General features: G+C 42.7%; 1 protein-coding gene across 1 annotated transcript in view; it reads left to right on the forward strand.

Moving 5' to 3' along the window:
* Positions 1 to 290: 290 nt before the first annotated feature.
* msh5 (mutS homolog 5) overlaps positions 291 to 20,866 on the forward strand; it is a 30,594-nt gene continuing 10,018 nt past the window's right edge. Inside the window, exons 1-2 of the mRNA XM_048531998.2 lie at positions 291 to 2,884; positions 3,475 to 3,585. Coding sequence (XP_048387955.2) covers positions 291 to 2,729 — 2,439 coding nt within the window. The 3' untranslated portion in view covers positions 2,730 to 2,884; positions 3,475 to 3,585. The remainder of the gene's footprint in view (positions 2,885 to 3,474; positions 3,586 to 20,866) is intronic.

A 20,866-nucleotide genomic window follows, 5' to 3' on the forward strand; every position in this document is an offset into this window, starting at 1 on the left:
TCAGTGTGTGAGTCTTCAGTCCTGGTTTTGAAATTATGTACGAATAAACAACCCCTTTATCAGTTTCAACACGCCTAAATTGGCTTTTCTCAGATGTTCCTCTTGAGCAGCAGCTGTCACTTCCGCACGAGGCGGCTGCAAACCGCCCTCTCGCGCGGGCCGGCGGGGGAATTGTGCGTGAAACTAAAATGGCGCGATTGACTAAAATAAACCGTCGAGGGACACCGGAGTGTGCAAAATATCTTTTATGGGAGTTATGATCATACCAACGGGAGAGTTCACTGAGCCTAATGAGTAACCTTGCTGCACCGGCTCAGCAGTCAGCTACCGTAAGCTGGTCGGTAGACGATATCGATGTTTCCCCGCAGTCCGAGGTGTACATGAGCGTCTTGTGGCATGGCGGGCAACTGGGGCTTGCTTACTATAGCGCCAATGATTGCATCGTTTACTTCATGCCGGATGCTCCAGACGCAGATGATCTTCGGCTGCTGAGAAAAGTGATCGAGGAGCTGCAGCCCCGATGCATCTTAACGAGCGCAAAGCAAGACCGTAACATTGCAGATTTCCTCAAAGCGGTGGGAACCACCAACGACGGACAGGATGGCAAGCCAGAAATAGCCATCTTCCCTAATGTGGATTTCGGGCTGAATATCAGCAAACAGCGGGTGCTGTCGGTGAACCTGCCGTTTATTCCCACGCACCTGACTGAAGCAGAAAGAATTGTGTATCTGGCGTCAGTTGTACCATTTGAGTGCGCTACCATGTTGCGCGCACTTGGAGGCCTATTGAAGTTTCTAGAAAGGAGGAGGATTGGGGTGGAGTTGGAAGATCCCGGTGTGAGCGTTCCCATCTTGGCTCTAAGGAAGTTTGCACTGAATGACACCGTGCATGTCGACCAGGATGCCTACTGTGTGCTACAGATTTTCAAGTCAGAAGTGCATCCATCCGTGTACAAATTAGCATCAGGACTGAAGGAGGGACTCAGCTTGTTTGGAGTTATGAACCGCTGCAGGTCTCAGTGGGGGACGAAGCTGATGAGGCTGTGGTTTATGCGCCCAACGAAGAATCTGGACGAGTTGAACAAACGGTTGGATGTCATCCAGTTTTTCATGCTGGCGAGAAACACGGAGATAGTACATACACTTCAAGATTGCTTAAAGCACATCAAAAATATCCCACTAATTTTGAAGAGGATGACGTTATCCTACACCAAAGTGAATGACTGGCAAGGCCTTTATAAAACGGTGTACAATGCTGTATGCATTGGGGATACTTGCAGGTTCCTCCCCATGTCTGTGGAACTGTTTGCAAAGATTTCCCAGACTTTCACAGATGATCTTCATTACATAGCCAGCCTTATAAATAAAGTGGTTGATTTTGAAGGTAGTAATACAGAGAACAGATTCACTGTTAAGCCAAATGTGGACCCAGCCATAGATGAAAAAAAGCATAAACTGATGGGTCTGTCAGATTTTTTAACTGAAGTTGCAAGAAATGAACTAACACTATTGGACAACAGGATTCCTTCTTGCTGTGTTATCTACATCCCACTGATTGGGTTTCTTCTAACAATTCCACGTCTTCCAGGCATGGTAGACAAGAACGATTTTGAGATAGAAGGACTGGATTTCATGTTCCTTTCTGAAGATAGACTTCATTATAGAAGTGCTAGAACTAAAGAACTTGATACGATGTTAGGAGACTTGCACTGTGAAATCAGGGACCTTGAAACAGCCGTTATGAATCAGCTGCAGACAAAGATTTTAGATAAGTCTGCAGTTCTTTATGATGTGATGGAGTATGCAGCCCAGTTGGACTGCTTAATTGCCATGGCTGTTGTAGCCAGAGAGAACACCTACACACGACCTAAATTAACCAGCAAGAATATAGTCAGTATCAAAGATGGAAGACACCCTCTAATGGAACTGTGCGCAAGAACATTTGTTTCAAATCCCATCAGTAGTAGTGAAGAACTTGGTAAAATTCATGTTCTCACTGGTCCAAACTCCAGTGGCAAAAGTGTGTATCTCAAGGAGATTGGGCTAATAGTATTCATGGCATTGATTGGTAGTTATGTCCCTGCCACAGAGGCAGATATTGGTCTAATTGATGGAATTTACACAAGGATTCAAAGCCGTGAATCTGTGTCTGTGGGACTCTCAACCTTCATCATAGACTTAAACCAAGTGGCAGCTGCAGTTAACAATGCTGCAGAGAGATCTTTAGTGCTAATCGATGAATTTGGGAAGGGAACCAATAGTGTAGATGGCTTATCCCTTCTTGCTGCTGTTTTGCGACACTGGGTGAAGCAAGATGTGAAATGTCCCCACATCTTTTTATCTACCAACTTTCATAGTTTGGTCCAGCTTAATCTTCTTCCTTCTTGTCCCCTGATACGGTACCTAACGCTAGAGACCATCCAGGATGGAGAAGATTTGGTGTTTTTCTATCAGCTGAAAGAGGGTGTGTCGAAAAACAGCCATACTGCCAATACAGCTATACTGGCTGGGATGCCCTCACAGGTGGTGCAACGAGGGATACAGGTTTCTGAACTATACCGCAGAGGAGAACCTATTTGTCGTGTTGATTGCCCTTCAAAAGCAAACCAATTTGAGTGGTGTAAGGCATTGGTGGATAAGTTTCTTCAAATCGACCTCAGTGATCTCAGTGTGAATTTGCAGGAATTTTTGAGCAAGGAAGTGCTGTCATTTGCAACACCTGAGCTTTAATATGAATTTTGGTGAACTACACTTCTTAGGTTAAAACTTCAAGTTAAAAAGCGAATTGGATATTATGCTGATGACTCCCATAAATTTTATCCTTTTTCCTAAATGTTTGTGATGTGATGACCTTTTGATGAATTGGTAGTTGTCCAAGGTTTGAGGTAAGCCTCTCAAAAATGCCCTAATAACATGAGTAAATCTTTATTGTTGCAATCTTAGTTAGTTGATCTCAGCATTGCAGTTGTAGTGATAGTATAGCTAACTTCAGCATCCCTGGGTAGGGAATCAGAAATTCAGATCAATTTCAGTTAAAAATGATGGCTCTGTCTTAATTATTGTTTTGGTTTGCTTTTAGGTAATAAGTTCAGGATTATGTTTGTACAGTCCACTACTAAATACAATAGTAAGTGGTATCCAGTTCAGCTGAATTTTGTGTCTTTAATATGGAATCTAATGCTTTGAAGCCAACTGCAAAGGTAAAGGTAGAAACTGATTAATTGCTTTATTTTAAAGATAGTAAGTAACTATGAATATGACTTTAAAAAACATACTTTAACTTCAAAGTCATTCTAATAAGGTGGTAGATTGACAAATGTACAGCCCTGCATTAGTGAACTTACTTTACAATTCTGGTTACACTTCAGCTTTTGAGAATTTTTACTCCCTTGCTAGACTGTGGTCCCATCCAAAATCAAACTTGTCTGTTAAGTTTTACATTTCCATTTACCTTTATTTTTCTTTCTCTTCCTAGGAAATAGAACTGACTGTGCATTCTTTCCTGCTTGGGAATTTGCCAGTATTGTCTGCGACCTGAACTTGCTGTCTCCTCCCCAAGAGTGTGTCCTCAGCAGATAAACTCCCAGTTAGGTCACCAAGGTTACTTACTACCTTGAACATGTGGTATACTTTAGTTTAAATGTAATTAATTACTTAATATTCCTGAACACTGAAATATGTTAAGGATATTTATTCATTAATATATCAATTAGGTTTTGCTGTAGGTACTTGCAAGTGCATTTTAAAATTGATTAAAATTTAGTAGCTATGATGTTGTGGATATCTCAAGATGTGGTTGCAGGGGGACCAGAGCTGGAAACTAAATATCCAGTGTTACATGTCTTAACGAAAGGACAGGCAGGTGGGCAGAGCGCTGAGGTTGCCTTGTTAGTAAGAAATCAAATCAAATCAATAGTAAGGAGTAATTTAGAGTCAGATTGAGTAGAATTAAGGAACCACAAGGGAACAAAAACCCTGACAGGAGTTATGTACAGCCCTTCTAGCAGCAGTGAGAATGTGGGACTGAAATAAATCAGGAGATAGAAAAGGCGTTTAAAGTTTTTGAGAAGATTTGTAACTCAGGTCGTGAATGAGGGTATAGACTTGCTCACCAAGCCGGTTTGTTTGATTTGCAGACTCTGATTGCAGATTTCGCCACCCTGCCAGGTAACATTGTCAGCGCACTTCTGGTAAAGCATTGATGCCCTGTCCCGCTTGTCATTTATATGCCTTGATTTGCTGGGGTGGTTGGTATTACTTCTGGTTCCGTTTTTCAGTGGTTTGTACGTCAGGACCAGTTCACTGTGTTTGTTGACGGAGTTCTGGTTGGAATGCCAGGCCTTCAGGAATTCCCTGGCACGTGCCTGTTTGGCTTGTGTTATTATGGATGTGTTGTCTCACTCACATTCATGTCCTTCTTTGTCTGTGTATATCCTGGACAAAGAAGGACACGAATGTGACAGGGACAACACACCCATAATAGCGCAAGCCAAACAGAGACATGCCAGGGAATTCCTGGAGGCCTGGCATTCCAACCGGAACTCAGCAAACATATTGAACTGGACCCAATGTACAAACCACATAAAACAGAACCGGAAGTAATACCAACCACATCGGTAAACGGAGACATATAAACAACAAGTGGGACAGAACAGCACTTCACCGGAGGCACACTGATGATGTTACCTAGCAGAGTGACGAAACGTCTACAAACATACCAGCTTAGTGAGCAAGTCTGCAACCTAGAAAAGACGTGTATGAAAGGCAGTGGAGGGTATTGCAATTATCATGGGGGACTTTAATATGCAAACTGACTGGGAAAATCAGTTGGTAGTGGATCCTAAGAAAATGAATTCATGAAAGGTCTATGACATTTCTTTTTCAGAGCATCTAGTGATAGACCCTACCAAGGAACAGGCAATTTTGGATTTGTTGCTGTGTAATAATTAGGGAGTTTAAGGTGAAGTAACTGTAGGGGGCAATGAACATAATATCTATAAAATTCTCTCTCTAGTTTGAGAGGGAGCAGCAGGACTCTGATGTAATGGTATTATAAATGAGTAGAGGTAACCAGAAAGACCTGAGGGAGGAACTGGCCAGAGTTAATTAGAAAGGGAGCTGGGCAGGGAGACAGTAGAGCAGCAATGATAGGAATTTCTGGGGGTAATTTGGGAGGCACAGCAGAAATTCATCCCAAGGAAGAAGAAACATTATGGAGAGGATGGAGCAACCATGGCTGACAAGGTCTGTCAGAGACAGCATAGAAGCAAAAAATAAAGCATACAATGTGATGAAGGTTAGTGGAAGCCAGACAATTGGGATGCCTTTAAAAATGAGCAGAAGTCAACTAAGAAAGCAATCGAGGAGGAGGAGATGACAATAAGTTAGCTAGTAATGAAAAAGAAGATCACAAGTTGAGAGGTGCAAGAGTGGATACTGGACAGCTAGAAAATGAGACTCTAGATGTAGTAATGGTGAACAGAGAAATGGTGGAGGAACTGAATAGGTATTTTGCAACAGTCTTCCTAGTACCAGAACTTTAAGAGAGTCAGGGCAGAGGTGAGTCCAGTGGCAATCACTAAGGACGGGCTGGGAAAACTGAATGGTCTGAAGGTGGATAAATCATCCAGACTGGATGCTCTGCACCCCAGGGCTCTGAAGGAGATAGCTGAGGAGATTGTGGAGGCATTCGTGGTGAAAGATTAAATAAAAGGAGTCATGGAGAGTTTCAGAGGACTTGAAAAAAGCTTGCGTTTAACCCCTAATTGAGAAGGGACAGAGGTAGAAGACAGGAAATTATAGGTCATGTAGCCTGATCTCAGTCATTGGAAAGATTTTAGAGTCTGTTGGCAAGGATGAAATTTCTGAGGACTTAGAAATACACGGTAAAATAAGACTGAGTTAGCTTTGTTGAGGGATGGTCATGCCTGAAAAATCTGTTTGAATTCTTTGAGGAGCTAACGAGAAGTTAGACAAAGGAGAGCCAGTGGACATGATGTGTTTAGATTTCTGGAAGGCCTTTGACAAGGTGCAACACAGAAGGCTGCTAAATAAGATAAGAGCCTGTTGTGTTGGGGCAGGGTAGTGGCATGGATAAAGGATTGCCTGACTCGCAGAAGGCAGAGAGTTGTGATAAAGGGGTCTTTTCCCAGCATGGCAACCAGTTAACAGTGGAGTTCTACAGAGGTCTGTTGGGACCACATCTATTCACATATAAATAAAATTAAGTAAGTGAACTAAACTTACTAGTGAGTTTTCATAGTAGGTTTATTATTTATTCTAAGGGTAACAGATAGTTTACAGAATTACAGGATAGCAGGTCACTAGGGACAAAAGGAGTGGACAACATGTGTCACAAAAAACACAAGCTACATAAACTTGAGCTCTAGGCTTTGGAACCTAAGCAGTGCTGGAGTCACTGCTTTGTGTCTGTGAGGCAGAGGACCATGTGGATAGCATGTATAGAGAGGTGGTCACGTTGCAAATTAGAAGTGCCCAGGCAGACAGCAAGTGAGTAACTACCAAGCAGCTTGTCATAAAGCCAGGCAGGTAATGCAGGAGTCCTTTGAGTCTATCATGCTTGCCAATTGACACACCACTTAGGAAACAAGTGAAGGCACTGTTCCTCAGGGGAATACAACCAGAGTAAAGTCCATTGCTCCAAAGGTGTTCCAGCTGTACAGTGTGGAGAGAAAGAAGAATAGAAAGGCAATAGTGATGTGACCCCATAGTTAGGGGATCAGATAAGCATTTTTGTGATCTGAGATGTGACTCTAGGATGGTGTGTTGCCTTGAAAGTGCCATGGTCAAAGATGTCATGGAGTACTTGTGGGATATTCTTCTAGAGGATGGTAATTTGGGAGGCCAGAAGTTGTGGTCTACGTTAGTACCAGTGACATATAAGAAGAAAGGTAAAGTCCTGAAAGCAGAATTCAGGGAATTAGGAAGAAAATGAAAAAGCAGGACTTAAAGATCAATAGTATCAGGATTATTCAATGCCTTATTCTAATGAGCTTGAGAACATAAGAATTGATCGATTGAAGATGTGGTTGGAGAACTGGTGTAAGGGGGAGAGCATCAGCTTTCTAAGAGATTGGTACCAGTTCTGGGGCTGGTAGTACCTGTACATGCTGGACTATTGGACTGCTTAACAGGACTGGAACTGATTTGCAACTGCTGTTGGTGTTGGTTTAAATTACCTTGTCAGGGGAATGGGAACTTGAGCAGCAACCCAAATTGGAAGGAAGTGAACCGATAACAAAAAGTAGAAAAGGTGCAAGGGAGACTAAAAGACAGGAGAAACACAAGCTGAGAATGTCTTGAATGCAGGATGATACAGGGTATCTACCTCAATACAGTCAGCGGTTTTACAATAAGATAGATGTTCTAAAATCATAAGGCACAGAGAAAGGTAAATAGTAATTATGTAATTACCATGCAGAAACTTAACTGCATGGTAACCAGGATTTTGAACTGTAAATGCAAAGATATTCAATGCGTAGGAATGGCAGACAGGAAAGAAAAGGAGGTGCAGATGCACTGATAAAATGGGATAGAATCAGTACAATAATAAGGAAGGATCTCAAATGAGAAGAACAACGTTTTTGTTTGAGTGGAGCTGAGAAACAGTAATGAACAGCGGAATTGGTTGGAGTTATTCACAGGCCACCAAGTAGTAGAGGTATTGTGGAGCTTGTTATAAATCAGGAGATGAGAGAAGATTGTAGCATTTGCAACACTGTAATGATTGACTTCAGTCTGCATATCTACTGGGTAAATCAATATGAGTGTTCAAACTGTGAATAGCAAGTTTTTGGAGTGTCTGAGACAGTTTTCTCGAGCAGCATGTTGAAGAGTTGATTAGGGGAAAGGCAATTTTGGACCTAATTATACAATGAACAAGGGTTAAAAATGCTGTCAAAGGATCTTTAGGAATGAGTAGCCACATATTATAGCATATTACAGTATTTTTGAAAGTGAGTAGTTCAGCCTGAAGCAAGGGCGTTCAATTAGTAATAGAGAAATTATGAAAGCATGAGGGAAAAGTTGGCTGAACTGGATTTGGAGAATACATTAAAAGGCATGATTGAACATAGGCAATGGACTTTAAAGAACTATTGCATGGTTCACGGCAACTATACATTCCTTCAAGGTGCAAAGATGCAAAAAGAAGATAAGTTTACCATGCTGACAAAGGAAGTTAAAGGTCTGATAGTCTACATCCCAGAGTTTAAGAAAAAGTGCCCACAGAGAGAGTTGATGTATATTTTAGAAAGGAGCAAGTGAAAAAGACAGATCAAAAGATTAAAAGAAAGGGTTAATAAAGTGGCCAAAAGTAGTTATACATCTGAGGATTGGGAAGTTTTTAGAATACAGCAAAGGATGACCAAGAAACTGATAGGGAAAGAAAGAATGCAATATGAATGCAATATTTAAGAACATAAGAACCAGGAGCAGGAATAGCCATGTGGCCCTTCGAGTCGCTTCATCATTCAAAAAGATCATGGCTGATCTTTTCATGGCCTCAGTTCTACTTTATCCACCCGCTCACCATAACCCTTAGTTCCTTTACTGTTCAAAATATAATCTACCTTAGCTTTAAAATCATGCAATGAGGAAGCCTCAACTACTTCGCTGGGCAGGAAATTCCACAGATTCACAACCTGTTGGGTGAAGAAGATCCTCCACAATTCAGTCTTAAATCTGGTCCCCTAAATTTTGAGGCTGTGCCATCTTGCTCTAGTTTCACTCACCAGTGAAAACAGTCTTCCTGCTTCTGTCTTATCTATTCCCTTCATTATTTTACATGCTTCCATAGAGCTCCCCTCATTCTTCTGAATTCCAACGAATATAATTGCAGTCTATTTGGCCTCTCCTTATAAGCCACGCTCTTAACTCTGGAATCAACCTGGTAAATCTCCTCTGCATCCCCTCCAGTGCCAGTACACCCTTTTTCAAGTAAGGAGACCAAAACTGTACACAGTACTCTGGGTGTGGCCTTACCAGCACCTTATACAGCTGCAAGATAATCTCCCTGCTTTTAACTAAACAAAACAAATTGCTGGAAAAGCTCAGCAAGCTTAGCATCATCTGTGAAGAAAAAAACAGAGTTAACATTTCAGGTTCGGTGACCCTGAGAACATGCCTGCTTTTAAACCCAATCCCTCTAGCAATGAAGGACAAAATTCCATTTGCCTTCTTAAATACCTGTTGTACCTGCAAACCAACCTTCTGCAATTCATGTGTCCCTCTGCACAACAGCATGCTGCAATTTTTTATCATTCAAATAATAATCCCTTTTACTGTTAGTACTGCAAAGGTGGATGATTTCACATTTATCAATATTGAATTCCATCTGCCAGAACTTTGTCCACTCACTTGAAGTATCTGTGTCCCTCTTCAAACTTTCAGAGCCCTCAGCACACTTTGCTATACCACCCATCTTAGTGTCATCTGCAAACTTTGACACACGACGTGATCCCTGACTCCATATAATCTGTGTTAATTATAAACAATTGCAGCCTCAGCACTGATCCCTGAAGCACATCACTATTCACTGTTCGGCAACCAGAAAATAACTCATTTTTCCCCATTCTTTGTTTCTTATTAGTTAACCAATCCTCGATCCATGCCAATATATTGCCTGTAACACCGTGCACCTTTATCTTATGCAGTAGCCTTTTGTGTGGCATCTTGTCAAATGCTTTTAGAAATCCAGACCCGATCTACTGGGTACCCTTTGTCCACTGCACTCCTAATGTCTTCATAGAATTCCAGCAAGTTAATCAAGCATGACCTGCCTTTCATGAACCCATGTGCATCCGCCCAGTGGGACAATTTCGATCTTGCTATTTCTTCCTTGATGATAGATTCAAGCATTTTCCCCACTACAGAAGCTCAGCTAACCAGGCTATAATTCCTTATCTTTTGTCTACCCCCTTTTCTGAACAGTGACATCACATTGGCTAACAGACAGAAATTGGAGATTAGGAATAAATGGTAATTTTTGTATTGGCACTTTGACTATTTAAATGCAACAAAAGCTGCTGTTCACATTTTTTAACAATAATTTGGATATGGATCAAATATAATATTAACAAATTTGTACATTATGCAGTCCTTAGCAGGAATGAGTGTTTAAAAGATGTAAACCATTTTCAGGAGGATTTGGAGAGACTTAGTGAATAGGCAATAACACGGTATATGAAATAAAATTTGCAAAAATGTGAAGTTATTCCACTTTTCTGGGAAGAGCAGATGTGCAGAGTATTTCTTAATTGTTGAGAGGATGTAAATTGTAGATGTCCTAAAGGGACTTGCTTTCCTTTCAGTAAATCTCTGAAGGAAGTAAATATGGAGCAAGCTATTAGGAAGGTTGGTAGAATAGTAACCTTTACTGCAAGAGGATTTGAGTGCAGGACGAGTAAAATATTCGTTCAGTTGTGTAGGAGCTCGGTTAGACCACACACAGTGTGTCTTTTGGTCTCTTTATCTCAGGAACGATGTTGCCATTGAAGAAGTGCACCAGACTTGTTCACAGGATGGTGGGACTGTCCTTGAAGAGGGACTGGACAATCTGATTCTATATTCTCTACAGATTTGGAGATTGAGGGTTTATCTATTTGAAATCTTCAGAATACGTAAAAGGATAGACAAGGAGGGTGTAGGTAAGATAGTTCCTCTGTTTGGGGAATCTAGAAACAGGGACCACAATTTAAAAAAAGATGTTGCATTTAAGATCAACACGAGGAGTAATTCTTTATTCAGACTGTGGCAGTCTTTGCATTTGCCTACCACAGACGCTGGGATGGTATCTCAGTGACTTTAGCATGACGTTAGAGGAAGGATTGCTCTACTTCTGTGAAACTCTGCAAGCCACTTCAAGCTAAATTATCTGTGCCTATGATGGCACAAATTTGAGCCAAATGAGAAAGTTAGGCTTATGGTGCGATGCATTGGAAACTGACACGTTACCCATTGGATGCTGAATCGTAACTGGGTCCACATGATTCTTGTGAAGTTAGCATGATGGAGAGGTTGGTTCACAGTGTTGAGTGTCAAGTTTTTGCACAACTTTGCCTCTCCTGTATTACTTTGTAGTGTCAACCCATTGGCTGCAATATAGCTGGTTGAAGGCTGCTGACTGTCTGTGGAAGTATATTGCCTTAGAGAATGATCTTAAGAACCTCAGTTCTTAGAAGGCCTGTCCGCAATTATACTATCTTTGGTGGTAATAGTTTTGGCTGGCTGTTTTATGGACGATAGCAAGGACATTGACAAAGTGGCATGGATGGGAAGACAAATGCTGTTTTATCCTGAGAGAGGACATCAGATTCATTACAGTTCTCCTGGTGTGATACATTAGCAATTCAACAAATGTATCAGGGATAGATTGCTTGGATGCTGTAACAACAGACTGTGACATCCTATAAATCTCATTGCACACTGTAATCCATTGTCATCAGATTAGCAGACTGAGCTTGCATGATGGCACATGAGCAATCTAAGGTTTCATTGCAGCTGTCAGGTGACTATTGCTTGTGCTGCAGTGAAATCGTTACTTTGCTCCTTAGATGCTGAAAGATGTTTAGGCCTCCAAGTCTGCGGATGGATGTGGACACCACTTTCCCACTGGAATGTTTGAGTGCCAAGTTGACGTTGGACTCTTCCATGTTCTGACATTGGCTACAGGCTTTTTGACAGGGTTCACAGAGCACTGTGCATTTAGAATCATTGAGCTGTACAGCATTGAAACAGACCTTCGGTCCAACTTGCCCATGCTGACCAGATATGCTAAATGAATCTAGTCCCATTTGCCAGCATTTGGCCCATATCCCTTTAAAGCTTCCTAGTCCTATACCCATCCAGATGCCTTTTAAATATTGTAATTGTACCAGCATCCACCATTTCCTCTGGCATCTCATTCCATACATACATCACCCTCTGCATGGAACAGTTGCCCCTTAGGTGCCCTTTAAATCTTTCTCTTCTCACCTTATGTCTACCCTGTAGTTTTGGACTCCCCCATTGTCTATTCACTCTACCCATGCCCTTCATGATTTTATAAAACTCTATAAGGCTACCCCTCAGCCTTTGACATTCCAGGCAAAATAGCCCTAGTCTATTCAGCCTATCCCTATAGCTCAAACCCTCCGACCCAGGCAATATTCTTGTAAATCTTTTGTGAGCCTTTCGAGTTGCGCAACATTGTTCCTATAGCAGGGAGACCAGAACTGAATGCAGTATTCCAAAAGTGGCCTAAAACCAATGGCCTGTACAGCTGCGACATGACCTCCTGACTCCTATATTCAGTGCATTGACCAATAAAGGCCAACATACCAAATGCGTTCTTTACTGCCCTGTCTACCTGAGACTCCACATTCAAGGAACTATGACCCTGCGCTCCCAAATCTCTTTGTTTGGCAACACTCCCCAGGACCTTACCATTAAGTTTATAAGTCCTGCCCTGATTTGCTTTTCCAAATGCAGCTTCTCACATTTACCTAAATTAAACTCCATCTGCCACACCTCGGCCCATTGGCCCATCTAATCAAGATCCCATTGTACTCTGAGATAATCTTCTTTGCTGTCCACTGCACCTGCAATTTTGGTGTCATCTGCATTTTGCATAAACAGTAGTCTGCAGGTTGACTCATTGAAGTACTCAGCTGAGTTCTTGGCAGCTGAGCTCATAGAATAGTAACATAATAGAATGATCATCTGGCCCATCATTTGTGTGCCAGCCCTCTGAAAGAGTAACTTACCCAATGCCTTTTTGACTGTACTGTGCAAATGTATTTCTCTTCATTTAAATATTCACTTCCTTTCAAAGACAGTGATTGAATTTGCCTGTACCACTATTTTAGGCGATGCATACCATACCTTAATCACTGTTATAGGTTTTTCCTCATGCAGCTTCTTTTGCCAATCATCTCCAATTGGTGTCATCTTGTTCTTGATCTTTCTTCCTCCAATGTAAATAGTGTCTCCCCTATAAACTCTGTCCAAACCCCTCATGCTTTTGAAAATCTTTATTAAATCTTCTAATCTTCTCCAGGTATCATCCTGGTTTTTCAATAGTATTTACAGAACTGATGTTCCTTATCCCAGGAGCAGTTCTCATGAATCTTTCCTACATCCTTTCTAATTCCTTTGCATTCTTGCAAAAATATAATGCCTAAAGCTAGAGACTGGATCTAGTTGAGATCAGAGCAGGTATTTAATAAAGGTTTGTCATAACTTCATCATTTTAGTACTCAAAGCCCTTATTGTAAAAGCCCTCCTGTGTCTTGTTAGATACTTTCTCAACCTGCTCCATTACTTTCAAATAAATCATGAAATATGCTGTACTTGAGAACTCATTGAAATAAATAGGCAGCACAAAGTTAACTTGTTGCTTGTGTTGCTGTTAATGGATGTCAATTAATGGCACTTTGTGATTCCTACATTGGTTTTCAGAAGTGATCAAATTTTACCTGATAACAAAGTGTAGAGCTGGATGAACACAGCAGACCAAGCAGCATCTTAGGAGCACAAAAGCTGACGTTTCGGGCCTAGACCCTTGACCTGCTGTGTTCATCCAGCTCTACAGTTTGTTATCTCTACAGTTTGTTTCTCCAGCATCTGCAGTTCCTATTATCTCTGATAAAATTTTACCTCATCATGTTTATGTTGATTTTTTACAAAGCTACAGTCCAATTCCTCTAGAGGGCACTGTTACATTATAGGCTCAGAAACAAAAAAAACTTAAAACTACTTTCCCTTCAGAATTACTCAACAAATTAATTGTTTACGCCTTTTTAATGTTGCATTCACTTTTCTAAAGCTATTTTGGTATATAGCAGGTATTACTGTTTATGATCTTATAGGAGAGTTTGTATTATGGAAGAGTTTTTATTTGGATGTCTAATACAGTGGCATATCAATAAGCTATTTTTTAAATTATTTAAGTACGGAAAACATAGAGGCTATGGAAAAATATGACAGTTAATTCCAAAATTATCTTGGAGAGAAACAGAGAACAAAAGTTTTAAAATATTTAGTTTTTATCAATACAGCTGTTGTTACCATATGGATTGTCAATCTGATATTCTAATCAGCTTGTTGGATTCACAAGCCGTGGAACAGCTTTTAGTAAAACAAATTCAGGGTCTTTCTGTTTGAGATACGCCTCCCTTATGGTTGTATGCAGTTCTGCTGGAACATGGCAGTTTGCCAGGCCCAGAAGAAATATTGTGAGAGTGAGTCAAATTTTTTTGCAGTTCAGGGGACAGAAAGGCTCAGGCAGCATCTCACCACACCCCAAGCTTAGGGGTTGCAGTTACTACAAAAGCTCCTGTCAGCCCCTCCAGATGGTAAGCTACTGACATCAAGGGGTGCATGAAATTCTGAGCAATTTTTCCTCATTAACTATTATGTAAGTAATTTGGCATAACTAAAGAAAATTATGAAGATATAAAAAAACAGAGAAAGTTGCCAAAGCATGTTACTGGACTTCAGTATTTAGCAATTGATTGACATGGCTTCCAATTAGTTTAATCATACAAAATTAAGGGAGACAAAATAGACACACAAAAGTATACCCTGATGTTGTTGTAAAAACAGTTTGGTGGCATTTCTAAAATACTTTCTATCTGAGATTAGAATGCTGTTATTTTTGCAGTAGGTAGACTGTGCCTTGTCCTCAACAATACTGAAGTTTATACAGATTATTTGTAATGGTAGTACTGACTAAGCAACAAATGTTATAAATTATGGTGGGGATCCTTCTTGTGAATAGACTCTTAACATCTGTGAAAATTTTGTTTTGTTGTCATGCTGTAATCTGTAGATGAAGTTGACCCTCCCTGAAACGTTGCTGTGCATGCTTTTCAAGCAATTTCTCAAAGTTATTTTAAAAATCACATGTCATTAATGAACAATCTTACTATGTACAAGGCAGCTCCTTCAAGGTTAATGTTCTTTAAATGATTCTGTACTTAGAACTAGCTCCTTGATGTGAATTCCTAGAAACTATATAATGATTGGCAGCATTTAGGAGCTTTGAACACTCATAAATAGTTGCTTGTTGCAGCGATAATACTTGAATTCTGAATAAGTATTTAATTTTTAACTAACCACACAGACATCATTGTGCTCTCTTTATCGTTAAAGAATTTGTTACATATGCTGTTGTAAAGTTTGATTCTTTCTTACTATCCAAGAGGGAAATTAACGTTTTCTCAATCTGAAATTCATAGCAAGGCACAGACCCCCAACGGAACACAATGTTAATATGTATTGATATTGTTGCATGCTTGAATATAGTTAACATTTGCTGTGGTAGATTCATAAGTGCCATGAACAGCTCTCAAAAATTTAATGATTCTTTACTTTAAAACCTGTTTTTTTGTCTGGTTGGATTTACAAACAGCTGTTTGCTGTTCATACAACTGTAAACTGAACCTGTATAGTTGCGGGTGCTTTTGCATAATAAATTAACTCTTTAAATAATAACTCATTCTAGAAGAGATCTGATATGCTCCTTGATTTTCCTACAACTGTATCTAACCCATGTTGGGGGTTTGTTATTGGCCTGGAAATGAGCATCTGCCAGTCTCAGGGAGATAGAGGAGAATTGGGTTCAGAGGAGTGGTGTTGTCAGGAATGTTTTACTGTATTTTCTTGCAGTTGTAGTAACTTGAGACTGATTTTTTTCTGCATTTGTTATAAGTCATGTCCAAAAGTGAAAGCACTTTTACATATTCTGACAAAATGAAAATTGACTAAGAATGCTCAAATTTCTGGGTGTTTCCATATCATATATCATTCCATATCATTTTCAGATCTTGGTTACCTGTGCAGATACAGATGTACAGGTGCAGGTAAGTGTATACTGTTATAAAATGGAGGTTGACACCCCTCTGAGAACTAAAACCAAAACACCCAAAGAGCATTTTGCCCGATAATCTGTAAAAAGAGTGTGAGTAGTGGTGTAACCTGCCTTTCAGCAACTTCTAATCATTAAACAAAATAAATCCTTGACACTCACTTTAAATTGAACAAGTTATAATTTAGTTATCTAGCTATAACGGTGAACAAATTAGCTAAACTATTTCAAACTGAAAAAATCCCTTCTAACTAATAACTATCCCTGAATAAAGCAAGATTTTAATGGTACATTATTCCAATAAATAAAAATCTCACATATTACATAAAATGTAGTCTCATGCCTGCCTCTTTGTAGATTACGTGGAACAGTCCCTCTTCCGCACCTACACAGGCCCCAAACCCCACCTCTTCCTCTGTTACACTGATGACTGTATCGGCGCCGCCTCTTGCTCCCAAGAAGCGCTCGAGCAGTTCATCCACTTCAGCAACACCTTCCACCCCAAACTCAAGTTCACCTGGGCCATCTCCAACACATCCCTCACCCTCCTGGACCTTTCAGTCTCCATCTCAGGTAACCAGCTAGAAACTGATGTCCATTTCAAGCCCGCCGACTCCCACAGCTACCTAGAATACACCTCCTCCCGCCCACCCACCCTCCTGCAAAAATTCCATCCCCTATTCCCAATTCCTCCGGCTCCGCCGCATCTGCTCCCTTGATGAGGCATTTCACTCACACACGTCCCAGATGTCCACCGTCTTCAAGGACTGCAGCTTTCCCCCCGCTCAGTGGTCGCTAACGCCCTTGACTGCATCTCCCGCATTTCCCGCAACACATCCGCCACAACCGCCCTAAGAGGATCCCCCTCGCTCTCACATACCACCCCACCAGCCTCCGGAACAACGCATCATTCTCCGATACTTCCGCCATCTACAATCCGACTCCACCACCCAAGACACTTTTCCATTCCCACCCTTGACTGCTTTCCGGAGAGACCATTCTCTCCGTGACTCCTTTGTCCGCTCCACACTCCCCTCCAACCCCACCACACCCGGCACCTTCCCCTGCAAACGCAGGAAGTGCTACGCTTGCCCCCACACCTCCTCCCTCATCCCCATCCCAGGCCCCAAGATGACTTTGCATATTAAGCAGATATTCACCTGCACATCTGCCAATGTGGTGTACTGTATCCACTGTAGCCGGTGTGGCTACCTCTACATTGGGGAAACCAAGCGGAGGCTTGGGGACCGCTTTGCAGAACACCTCCACTCGGTTCGCAATAAACAACTGCACCTCCCAGTCGCGAACCATTTTAACTCCCCCTCCCATTCCTCAGACAACATGTCCATCATGGGCCTCCTGCAGTGCCACAAAGATGCCACCCGAAGGTTGCAGGAACAGCAACTCATTTGGCTTGGGAACCCTGCAGCCAAATGGTATCAATGTGGACTTCACAAGCTTCAAAATCTCCCCTTCCCCCGCTGCATCCCAAAACCAGCCCAGCCTGTCCCCGCCTCCCTAACCTGTTCTTCCTCTCACCTATCCCTTCCTCCCACCTCAAGCCGCACCTCCATTTCCTACCTACTAACCTCATCCCGTCTCCTTGGCCTGTCCGTCTTCCCTGGACTGACCTATCCCCTCCCTACCTCCCCACCTATACTGTCCTCTCCACCTATCTTCTTTTCTCTCCATCTTCAGTCCGCCTCCGCCTCTCTTCCTATTTATTTCAGAACCCTCTCCCTATCCCCCTCTCTGATGAAGGGTCTAGGCCTGAAATGTTAACTTTTGTGCTCCTGAGATGCTGCTTGGCCTGCTGCGTTCATCCAGCTTCACACTTTGTTATCTTGGATTCTCCAGCATCAGCACTTCCCATTATTTCTGATTACAACAGAGCAATTCATTTAGGTGTGTCGTGCTTGCAAGCTGCAGCCAAACTGACTGGTATGTGGACCTGCACCCTTCTATATAGACAGCACCTGGAGTCCTTAATTGTGAAGTCTCCTTATGGCAAAGTTACTCATACAGTAGGTTAGTGGCCTTTTGTGAGTAGTTAGAAGAAGTGGCGTAGGTGTATGCAGGAGCATGGGTGTGCGTAGGTCGGTATGATGGCATAAAACAGAGGATATGGGAATATGGTAATGGATACACGGGCATCGCGTGTCATACTGCGTATAAGGTGGCATGGGTTAAGATGGATAAGGTGTGGAATTGTTTTTGAGCTCGATAGAGCGAGGGGGTTAAAGGCGTAAGGGCTGGAAGACTTTTTGTTTTATTAGTTTTGCATTAATTTTTCACACTGTCAGTACATGGTGACAGTAGTTGCGCCCAGTCCTCATTTACGGCTGGCAACCTTCAATCTTGTTCCAGAACTTCTTGGTCCACCTCCCGTAGAACCCCTCCAGTTTAAAACAAAATGCGACCTCTCAGGCCAGCTTCTCCCAGGTCAGATATGCAGAGCTAGGAAACCTCCCATTTTTATGCTCATCAGCCAGGTGTGAAACCCAGAATCAATGTTTTGTTTCTTAAGACAGTTAGCAGAATGTCACTCAAGGTTTACTCTTACCCTGATTTTTTGCAAGTGTTACTTCATAGCTGTAGTCTTGTTGGCATTTTCCAAACTTCTGTAAATATACTAAACATGAATTCATGTATTCATGCGTTCATCAAATTCAGTAAGTATACAGCTTTGACATAAACTGGAAAGAAAGGGAGAGGAAAATTAGCTAGTTGAGGAAAATTCCAAGAAACTTACATAGACAGTATAATGATATGATTCCCATGTAAAATCTGTGGTTTACCACACTGCCTTGTCAGGTGGCAGTTTCTCATCCAGCCCAGGAATCTCCAGGAAATGAACTTTAAGTACAGAGGGCGCATCAATGGAGCATTTCAGGCCTCTGCCTCTTTTACATTTGACTAAAATTCTGGAAATGAAACATGGATGAACATAGCAGGCCAAGCAGCGTCAGAGGAGGAGGAAGGCTGATGTTTCAGGCCTGGACCCTTCTTCAGAAATGGGGGAGGGGAAGGGGGTTTTGAAATAAATAGGGAGAGAGGGGGAGGCGGATAGAAGATGGATAGAGGAGAACATAGTTGGAGAGGAGACAGACAGGTCAAAGAGGCGGGGTGGCGCCAGTAAAGGGCGGTGTAGGTGGGGAGGTAGGGAGGAGATAGGTCAGTCCAGGGAGGATGGACATGTCAAGGGCGCGGGATGAGGTTAGTAGGTAGGAGATGGGGTGGGGCTTGAGGAGGGAAGAAGAGATAGGTGGGAGGAAGAACAGGTTAGGGAGGCAGGGACTAGCTGGGCTGGTTTTGGGATGTGGTAGCAGGAGGGGAGATTTTGAGGGGTGTGAGGGATGAGTTGCAGGAAATGTGAGCGATGCAGTCGAGGGCGTTCTCGACTACTGAGCAGGCAAGTTGTGGTCCTTGAAAAATGAGGACATCTGAGATATACAGGAGAGGAATGCCTCATTCTGGGAGCAGATGTGGTGGAGGCAAAGGAATAGGGGATGGCATTTTTGCGGGAAGACGGGTGGTATGAGGTGTGTTCCAGATAGCTTTGGGAGTCAGTGGGTTTGAAATGAATATTGGTTTCTAGGTGGTTGCTGGAGATGGAGACAGAGAGGTCCAGGAAAGAGAGAGAGGTATAAGAGATGTCCAGGTGAACCTAAGGTTGGAGTAGAAGGTTTTGGTGAAGTGGATGAACTGTTTGAGCTCCTTGCGGGAGCATGAGGCAGCGGCAATACAGACATCAATGTAACGGAGGAAGAGGTGGGGTTTGGGGCCTGTGTAGGTGCGGAAGAGGGATTGTTCTTCGTAACCTACAAAGAGTCAGGCATAGCTTGTGCCCATGCAGCGGAGACAATGGATTGACCTGGGAAGTCAGGTTTGTGGATTTTGGGAAGGAGACAGAAGCGGGCGGTGCGGGGTTGGGAAACGATGAGGTTGGAGGCTGCGGGTGGGAGGTCGCCTGAGGTGATGAGGTTATAGATGGTTTGGGAGATGATGGTTTGGTGGTTGGGTGTGGGGTCATGATCAAGGAGGCGGTAGGAGGAGGTGTTGGAGAGTTGGTGCCTGGCCTTGGCGATGTAGAGATCAGTGCACCATACTACAACGTGCAGTTTTAGTATGGCGCACTGACCTCTACTTCGCTGAGGCCAGGCGCCAACTCTCCGACACCTCCTCCAACCGCATCCTCGATCATGACCCACACCCGACCACCAAACCATCACTTCTGTAGCAACACTGGCCCTAAATCCCACCTATTCTTCCATTACATTGATGACTGTATTGGGGCCACCTCGTGCTCCCACAAGGAGCTCAAACAGTTCATCCATTTCACCAACATCTTCCACCCCAACCTTAGGTTCACCTGGACCATCTCTTATACCTCTCTCTCCTTCCTATACCTCTCTGTCTCCATCTCTGGCAACCATGTAGAAACTGATATTCATTTCAAACCCACTGACTCCCACAGCTACCTAGAATACACCTCCCACTCACCTTCCTGCAAAAATGCCATCCGCTATTCCCAATTCCTTCGCCTCCACCACATGTGCTCCCAAGATGAAGCATTCCAATTCCGTACATCTCAGATGTCCTCATTTTTCAAGGACCACAACTTGCCCGCTCAGTGGCCGAGAACGCCCTCGACCACGTCTCCCACATTTCCGGCAACTCATCCCTCACACCCCCTCCGCGCAATAACAACCAAAACAGAATCCCCCTCGTCTTCACGTACCACCCCACCAACCTCTGGATCAAACGCATCATCCTCCAACACTTCCGCCATCTGCAATCCGACCCCACAACCAAAGACATTTTCCCCTCCCCACCCTTAACTGCTTTCCAGAGGGACCACTGTCTCCGTGACTCCCTGGTCCACTCCACACTCCCCTCCAGCCCCACCACACCCGGCACTTTACCCTGCAACCGCAGGAAGTGCTACACCTACTCCTACACTTCCCCCCCCACCCCCATCCCAGGCCCCAAGAAGACT

Source organism: Stegostoma tigrinum, chromosome 4, assembly GCF_030684315.1.
Source record: "Stegostoma tigrinum isolate sSteTig4 chromosome 4, sSteTig4.hap1, whole genome shotgun sequence".
In the NCBI taxonomy this organism is placed as follows: Eukaryota; Metazoa; Chordata; class Chondrichthyes; order Orectolobiformes; family Stegostomatidae; genus Stegostoma; species Stegostoma tigrinum.